This window comes from Athene cunicularia, unplaced genomic scaffold, assembly GCF_003259725.1.
Source record: "Athene cunicularia isolate RWA unplaced genomic scaffold, athCun1 SCF_74, whole genome shotgun sequence".
NCBI lineage: Eukaryota > Metazoa > Chordata > Aves > Strigiformes > Strigidae > Athene > Athene cunicularia.
The window spans coordinates 23,133-31,104 of record NW_020799506.1 but is presented as its reverse complement, the minus strand read 5'-3'; the positions used below and the strand labels follow the sequence as shown (position 1 = coordinate 31,104).

The 7,972-nt window shown below is 55.1% G+C and overlaps 1 protein-coding gene across 3 annotated transcripts; it reads left to right on the top strand.

The window, feature by feature from the left end:
• Positions 1–2,229: 2,229 nt before the first annotated feature.
• On the top strand, positions 2,230–7,160 carry LOC113490941 (Fc receptor-like protein 5). Of its 3 annotated transcripts, none has more exons than XM_026867557.1 (6): positions 2,230–2,335; positions 4,842–4,919; positions 5,143–5,382; positions 5,998–6,297; positions 6,548–6,649; positions 6,930–7,160. In XM_026867557.1, exons 1-6 carry the CDS (start codon positions 2,305–2,307, stop codon positions 6,956–6,958), a joined length of 780 nt encoding a protein of 259 aa, XP_026723358.1. In that variant the 5' UTR covers positions 2,230–2,304; the 3' UTR covers positions 6,959–7,160. The 3 variants fall into 3 exon arrangements, with proteins under 3 accessions (XP_026723358.1, XP_026723356.1, XP_026723357.1); XM_026867555.1 differs by having other exon boundaries at positions 5,086–5,382; XM_026867556.1 differs by having other exon boundaries at positions 5,086–5,382; positions 6,875–7,160.
• Positions 7,161–7,972: the final 812 nt, after the last annotated feature.

Sequence of the window (7,972 nt, the reverse complement as noted above, 5' to 3'; positions counted from 1 at the left end):
TCCACTCCAGAGTCTTCTGCCCATCCCAAAGCGGAACAGGGGAATGGGGGACGGGGGCTATGGTCAGTGCAGAGCAGTTTCCATCCGACACTCATTTCTCCTCGCCTTTGTCTCTCTGCCGTGGGCTCCATGGACTGGAGTTCTTTTAGGAATATCCATCTGCTCCACCATGGGTCCCTCACGGGCTGCAGGGGGTATCTCCTCCTCAATGGAGCACCTGTACTGCTTCTTCCTCTGACCTTGTTCCCTCTCTTGTTTCTCACTCTAATTGCCATTTTCTTCCCTTTTTGAACTGTTTTTGCTCAGGCAAAGCCACACACACACACACACACCCCCCCTCACACACAGACACAGGACAGACATCGAGCCCCTGGAGCCAGCTCGGAGGTGGCCGTGGCTGGGAGGGGAGGACAGAGGAGCACTCGCCACCAGGAGAGAGCCCCGAGGGCAGGAGAAGGCTCCGGAGCTCAAAGTGGCTCACCAGGACCTTCACCCACCTCTTGGTATGAGGTGAGACACACCGTGGGCCACACTGGCCATGTCCCTCCAAGCCATGAACCCGCTGCCGGCCTGTGAGGGGCCGTGGAAGAAGTGACTACGGAACACAACCGTCGGTGCTGTGCTGTGGTTATTCTGCCTGTCACATCGCTACGTTCACAGATGAAAAGAACGAAAGGAAAAAAAAAAAAAAAAAAAAAAAAAGCTGCTCTCAGCTGGGTCAGAGCAGTCGCTCTCAGAGAGGATGTTGAAGACCGAGACAAGTTCAGCCCAGAAATGTGGAGACATTCCCAAGCTGCAGTTTTCTCGGAGGTCCCCTCCTGTCTCTGCTGGCGTCGGCAAGGTGCCTGCCCTTTGATTTCTGCAGGGCTGAGCACCCCTCAGTCGCGGTTCTTTATAGCAGGAAGAGACACAGCTAATGCCGACGCAGCAGCTGATGGTTTGCAGTTGCGAGTCTTCCCTGACATCTCTTGTCTCCTGTGGCTGCTGATCCCATCCTGCTGCTGCTGCTGTCGGAGGAGGAGAAGTAAACCCTGAGGGCAAAGAGGATCAGATCAGAGGATGCCAAATGGGCTGGGGGGAAGGCAGCACGACACCCGTGAGCAGAGCACGTCCAGTTCAGGGAGGAGCCTCTGCTCCCAGGACGCCCTTCCACTGAGGATTCTCTCAATGCCTGGGCCGCACCTGACAGCCCAGAATGTTGAGCAGTAACAGGGCGTCCTCCCCCAAACCCGTGCCGTTCGTGCGGGACAGTGACAGCTCAGAGCTGTCAGTCACCTCCTCACCCCTGACCCTCTGACTGCAAGGCGGGAGGTAACACCACATGGACTGCCAAGGTCTAGGACAGCTGGAGGGCTCCTACGAGCCCTTTCGGCTGCCGCCAGCACACTTGTGGGCAGCCAGGTGGTTTGCCAAGAAACTGCACAGCAAGGACGACACGAGTGCTTATCCCGTGGCCCTGATTCGTTAAAGTGGTGTTTGACCTCACCGTCACTGGGGTTGTGTCTTTGCTCAAAAGGTGCCTCACTTGCAGCCTCTTCCCCGTCTCAGTGGAGGAGGAAAGAAGGAAAGGATTGTTTCCGTTCTCCTTTGCTTTGAACATCCAAACCAGCATTTTTATCTGGGTGTTGATGTACCTTAAGATGAGTTTTTGAGCCCCGTGTGGCTTCCAAATGATCCAGAAGTGCCCCCGTACAACTGCTGACGCCATCCCAGTTCTGGTGCAAGGATGCAAGACGAGTTGTGAAACCATCTTGGTGGTACCTGTCGGCAGAGGTCCCTTCCCAGGCGTTTTGCTGCGGGTCACTCGACTACAGACATCTCTACTCTTGGCAGCCTTGGGCTGGTCACAGGCGTGATGGGAGCCAGGGAAAACCAGAAGAGTCGTGTGGGAAATGGGAACAGGAATAAAGGACCTTGCTCCTGCCGATTCTGTGTCAGTTGATGTGGAGGAGGGCGCCGGAGGCAAGAAATCGTTCTGTGCCCCAGCTCATGGGAGGGATGAGGTGAGCAATGTTCATGGAGCAAAGCGAGAGCCCGAAGGTGATTTCTAGAGCACGTGGGGAGGAAGAGATCTCTGAGAACACAGTGACAACCCCAAGACACACCATCCAGGGCGCAGCTTCCCCCGAGCTCTCAGCTGCGGTCAGTGGCTTCTCCTTCGTGGCGCAGCACTTCCTCTCCCTGCCCCTCGGACACCCCCTCGAGTCAGACAGATGGAGAGGGCAGGACAGAGCCGCCGGGCAGCAAACTCCTCCCCGGGACAGGCCGGCACAGAGCCCTCCGCACCCCCGGGACTGCGGTGCCATGATCATCCAACACCTCCTCCTGTTCCTCAGTGAGTCTCTCATCCCCCGCTTCGCCTTCCCCCACCCCCGTGCATACATTTATTTCTACTTTTTCCTTTTTTACTCATTTCTTCCCCTCTCCCCTCTCCATCTGTTTCCTTTCTTTTATCTCTACCCTTCAGCCTTACATCCCTCTCCAGTCCTCTCTTTTGCTGTCATCATCTCTTCTTTCTCCCTCTCTCCTTTCCGGCTTTCAATCCAATCTCCTGTCCTGTATTTCATCATCCTCTCTATAACCCTGTCCCTCTTACTCTCGTCTCCTCTCGTCTCGTCTTATCTCATCTCCTTCTACCTCTCCTCTCATTTTCCCCCTTTCCTTTCCTTCTGTTAGACCCTCAATAATATATTTCTCTGAAGGGCTGATGCTGTTAGTTCTGCCCTGTCGGCTGGACACCAACGTTCTCGGGAGATGAAGATTTGTTGGCTGAAAACTCATTGCTGTGGTGGTGCTGGAGGGGTTCCCAACACATCATCTTCTTTGTGGCAAATGGTTGTGGCTTCTAAATATCAGTTTCACCGTTGTCTTTCATTTTCTCTGGTGTAGGTTCTTATGAAATCAGTTCTGATCAGCTGTTCTTTCTTCCTCTGTCTGGTTTCTGGCTCGAGACCCAGAGTAGGATTGGTTCATCCCTGTCTGGGGGTGAAACCCCGTTACGATCTGTCTACAAAAGATCTGTCTCAGGTCAGAACTGTGCTCCAGGGCTTTAAACTCTCAGGCCTGCCTCCATCCCACCTCTGCTCAGCACTAATTTTTCCCCACCATCAGTGAGAAGAAGGGTCAGGAACTTGCACGCGTCCTCTTCCTGTGTGCACCTCACCCCCTTACAGAGGAGATGCCACGTTCACGTGCTCTGCGTGGGGGAGGCACTTTCCAACACAAAAGAGCTGATACAATTTGCTGTCTCACACTTGCAAAAGCAAAACCCACGTCACCCAGCCATGTTCTTCAACTTCCCAGTCCAGCCCTGGGCTCACGTTAGTGAGCCCAAGGTTACTTCCAACCAGATTCCCAAGATTATTCCCAGACAGTCCTAAGGGTCCATGAGAATGTAGAGTTAGCCAAGGCCTTATCCTGGATTGTCACATTGGCAACACTTAATTTCTGGGCTGAAACACCCAAACGTAGCCAAGACGAATGGTTGCAGCATCATCAACAGAAGTTGAGACCAAAATGGAGGCGCTTGGGTTACTCCCACGTTGCCTGACTCTGGGCTGGTTTTCCCAGGAAGTGGAAAGGAAGAGGCCAGCTCTTCTGGGACATGCTCCGCTCTCCATGGAGAGACAGAAAAGTGCTTGAAAAAAGGAATTTATATCGGGATGGCTTGGGCCCCTCCTACGCTGCTGTCCTGTGCAGGGTTGATGCGATGGGCTGTTGCTCCCACACCAGGATCCGGGCTCCTCTCTTGCATCCGCCTGGCTGGGGTTAGTTTTTGGTTTTGGACTCGCGGCTACAAGCGTGAGGGTGACACACCAGAGCTTCGGCTGTTGATGACAGTGTCAGCACGGGGTCAAGGCCTCCTCCGGTTCCCATTCTGCCCTGCAAGGAGAAGGCTGGGGGTGCGCAAGAAGCTGGGAGGGGACACGACCAGAAGAGCTGAGCCCGAAGGACCAAAGGGATGTTCCAAGCCCTCCACATCGTGCTCATCCATAACAGCGCAGGGAAAGGGGGTCTGGGCCAGCAGCCACTGCTCGGGGTCTGCCTGGGTACCCGGAATTGTGGGAGGTGGGGAGCGATGGCCTTTGCATCGCTTGTTCAGGTTCCTTTCCTCTCTTTCTCTTGCCATGATGTAGGGTTTTCACCTCAACCCGTGAGTTCTCTTACTTCTGTTCTTCCTGTTCTTTCTTCCCGTCCTGCTGGGGGCAGGGGAAGCACAGGGCGGTGTGGGGCTGCTCTGCCCGCCCGGGCCAGCCCACCACAGCTCCCCAGAGCCTCCTCACCTCTGATCCGAGCAACAGCCCCCGCGCGGCAGCTGCCCGCAGCCCCAAGGGTTCCTTTCTGCAGCCAAGGCTTTGATGCAGGCAGACGGGGCGCTCGTCCTGTCCTGCACCCTGGCTCAGCGCCTCCCTTCTCCCCTGCCGGTGCCCAAGAGATCTCCCGTCCTTCCTCACCCTGTGACACCCCCAGCAGCACCATTTCTTTCCGTTTCACCGTTTCCCAGTGCTGATCTCAGTTGTTGCCAATCTCCAAACCGCTGCTGACAGAAGAAATAATCTCACCCCACACGTGTTGCGTGTAGCGAAAAGATAAGTTTAGGGACGTGATGAGTTTTGCAGATTTTTCTCCCGGGGCGGCCTCATTGGCACGTTAAGTTGTTCTCACGGGTTTTCTCTGTGACCAGTCCAGGCTTTCCATGCCACGGTGGCGCAGAAAGTAGCCAGCAGCTGTGTGACTCCAGGGGGTTGGGGAGGGGCTGCCCTCTTGACCGGCGGCCAAACGGGGCAGGACTTGGAGGGGCAGCTGGTGCGTCAGTGACGACTTCTCTCTCCTTTTTGCAGCCCCGTCTCTCTCGCCGTCTCCATGCCGCTCTCTCACCACTTTCCTCCAGCTGCTGTCGTTGGCTGCGTCCTCTGCGGGTAAGGGCAGTCTGACCTCTCAGAAGATGCTCCCCAGCTCACCCGCGCCGCTGACGACCAGGCGAGGTCGTGTTTTGTGAAGCGGAGGGAAAGGGGCACCTCGCTTCCCTTTTCCTCTCCGAAAGCTCCCTCCAAATATCCTCCAAATCCCTTTTTTCTTCCCCAGACCCTCTGCCGGCCCCCACGCTCTCCGTAGCTCCGAGGTATCATTTCTATTACGAAGGGGAACAGGTCACTCTGAGCTGCTTGGCTGCGACAAAGAGGACAGTCGGCGGGTTTTGGTTCTTCGATCAAAGCGGGCAGCAAATCCACTCAAGACAATCTTACTCCCTCAAAACGGCCTCGTTCAAGCTCACAGCCACAGCAGCATCTGCCGGGGAGTACACGTGTGTGTACTTTGTGGAGGACGCGGGACAAGAGATTCCGTCCAATAGGAGCCTTCCTCTTTCAGTTAAGGTTCAGGGTAGGTTGCTCTTGCCTAGAGAGCTGGGTACCATCAGCCCAGGCACCGCGCGCCTCCCGTCAGGGCATCATCTTGCCCGATGGCCCTGTCATTTGGTTGCCAAAGTGCAGATGAAGTAGCTCTGGCTTCTGACAAGCTCCTTTTGGGCTCCTGAATTTCTCTGAGACAGCAGGAATAAGTTGGCCTGACAGCTGTGCCACCTCCAAGAGGGCTGAGGGCAGTGAGCCTCCCCAGGCCTTTCCCTCGGGTTTGGGGTGTGTTACCTGCCTCCCTAGTCTGGGCAGGGAAAAATACTTATTTTCCTGCCCTTCAGTGAATACAAAAACCCATTTAAGCTGCTTTGTGTTCTTACCTCTGGTACTTGTGGGTCTTTTTCCCTCTGCCCATGGTTCAAGAAGGGCCTCAAAAAGAGCCACTGGTGACCCCCAGAAGCTGTTCTGTAGATCCAGGCTCTGGATTTGCCCCCAGAACAGCCAGAAGAATAATGAACTCCTTTTCTAGTCCCTTTGTCGAGGCTGAGTCCTGACACTGGGGACAACCACGGGGTTTGTGCACAGCTCCTGGTGGCAATAGCGAGCGGATTCCTTGGGTTACGTGCTGTTTGTTTTCCCTCAGCTGCTCCCACGGCCCCAACTTTATCCCTGGATCCTCAGCAGCAGGTCTATAGACCCGGGAGCTACGTCAAGCTCCTCTGCTCCATCCCTGCACCCTCAGGTGATGTTAAAGAAGTGCAGTACTATGCGGATGTTGGATTTGCAGTCTCCATCCGGGTATCGAACGTGAAAATCTACAGCTACAACCTCAGCCTCACGGGAGAGGAGCTCTCTGGGTCTTACAGTTGTACCTATTCTGTGATGAAGTCTGAACGTCCTGTTCGCTCAGAAAGGAGCCGTGTTGTCCATGTCAATGTGAAAAGTGAGTTTTCAAACCCTCCCTCACTAGAGCATCCGTTAACACCAGTATATCGTCACAGTCTTGACAGCCATGGACTCCCATGCCCATTGCCATGATTGCCACAGAGGGGATTTGCAGAGCTGGGGGGAAGTTGACCCCTTTCCCTCTAAGATGATGTTGGTTATTGATGGGCTTGCTCATGGTAGGAATCATCGTCTCCGTTAGGGGGAAAGATTCTGTCATGGTAAAGTCACCGTTGGTTTCTTCCCAGGTCATAAAATCAGCTGGATTCCAGAGATCATTGTTGGGGCTTCATTCTTTACCATCAATGGACTCATCTTTTTCTTCTCCCATTGCCTGATGAAGAGAAGAGGTAAATATTTCACTTTCATTAGGCCACACGAATTTTTAGAATCCTGGGACTTCATCTTCTTTGCCAGAAAATGACCCAGTTTGACTGTTATTCCAACTGCCTTTCCAAAGGGAAATTAAACATTTTGTTCAAAGCTGTTTTGGGGGGTTGTTCTGGACAGAAAATTGGAACAGGATTGCTCCTTACTCTCGTACCTCCTTTGATCCCCAAATTTATCTCCCTCAGAGGTCCAAGGCTGAAGAAGAGCCACTTCTGATGCTGCTGCTTCCCTCCCGTGCAGATCTGAAAGAACAACTCCAGAGGGATTAACGAGAGGACTGAGAAGCAGCCCGTGCAGGTTTTGCTCTATTACCTGGGGCAACCGGTTCCCCCAGGCCCTGCTGACCCCCCGTTCCCTGCCTCCGAGTCCCCACGAGGCAGCAGCGGGGCGCGTTCAGCAGCACTGCTCGGGCTGCTCCTTTCCTCCGTGCAGAGCCCTGCGCCTTCCAGCTCGCCTCGGGCCCCTCTGAATAAAGCTGGACGTTGTGTTTTGGCCCCGTGTGTTTCATGGGAAGATGCGCAATGCATGGAGGGGTGTCCTACGCAGCACCTAGACCTGCTTCTGTGCGTCCCCAGGAGGCCCTGAAGATGCTCAGGGGCTGGAGCACTTCCCCGTGAGGACAGGCTGAGAGAGATGGGGGGCTTCATCCCGGAGAAAAGAAGGTTCCAAGGAGACCTTAGGGCGGCCTCCCGGGACTGAAAGGGGCTGCAGGAAAGGAGGGAGGGACTCTTGATCAGGGGGTGTGGGGATAGGATGAGGAGTAATAGTTTTAAACTAAAAGAGGGGAGATTTAGATGAGATCTAAGGCAGAAATTGTTCCCTGTGAGGGGGGTGAGGCCCTGGCACAGGCTGCCCAGAGAAGCTGTGGCTGCCCCCTCCCTGGAAGGGGTCAAGGCCAGGTTGGACGGGGCTTTGGGCAACCTGGGCTGGTGGAAGGTGGCCCTACCCATGGCAGGGGGGTGGGACTGGGTGGGCGTTAAGGTCCCTCCCAACCCAACCCATCCTGTGATTCTTTGACTCCCATGAGTCCTGTCCCTGGATCCTGGGGACAAGAGCTCAGCACCTCCCTCCCCACATCCCCTCCTCAGGAAGCTGCAGAGAGCCACGAGGTCACCCCTCAGCTTCCTTCTCCCCCAACCAGACCAACCCAGCGTCCTCAGCCACAGGACCTTCCTTCCCGCCCTTCGCCAGCTAGGTTGCCCTCCTCTGGGTGCGTTCAAAGACCTCCTCATCCTTCTCAAATGGGGGGGGCCCAGGACTGCACTCCAGCTGCACACCAGCAC

What these genes read in the sequence shown, in the direction of transcription:
- LOC113490941 (XM_026867555.1), top strand. Translation starts at nt 2,305, where the DNA reads ATGATCATCCAACACCTCCTCCTGTTCCTCA. An exon ending in GTTGGCTGCGTCCTCTGCGG is followed by an intron (nt 4,920 to 5,085) that starts GTAAGGGCAGTC and finishes TTTCTTCCCCAG; the next exon opens with ACCCTCTGCCGGCCCCCACG. An exon ending in TCTTTCAGTTAAGGTTCAGG is followed by an intron (nt 5,383 to 5,997) that starts GTAGGTTGCTCT and finishes GTTTTCCCTCAG; the next exon opens with CTGCTCCCACGGCCCCAACT.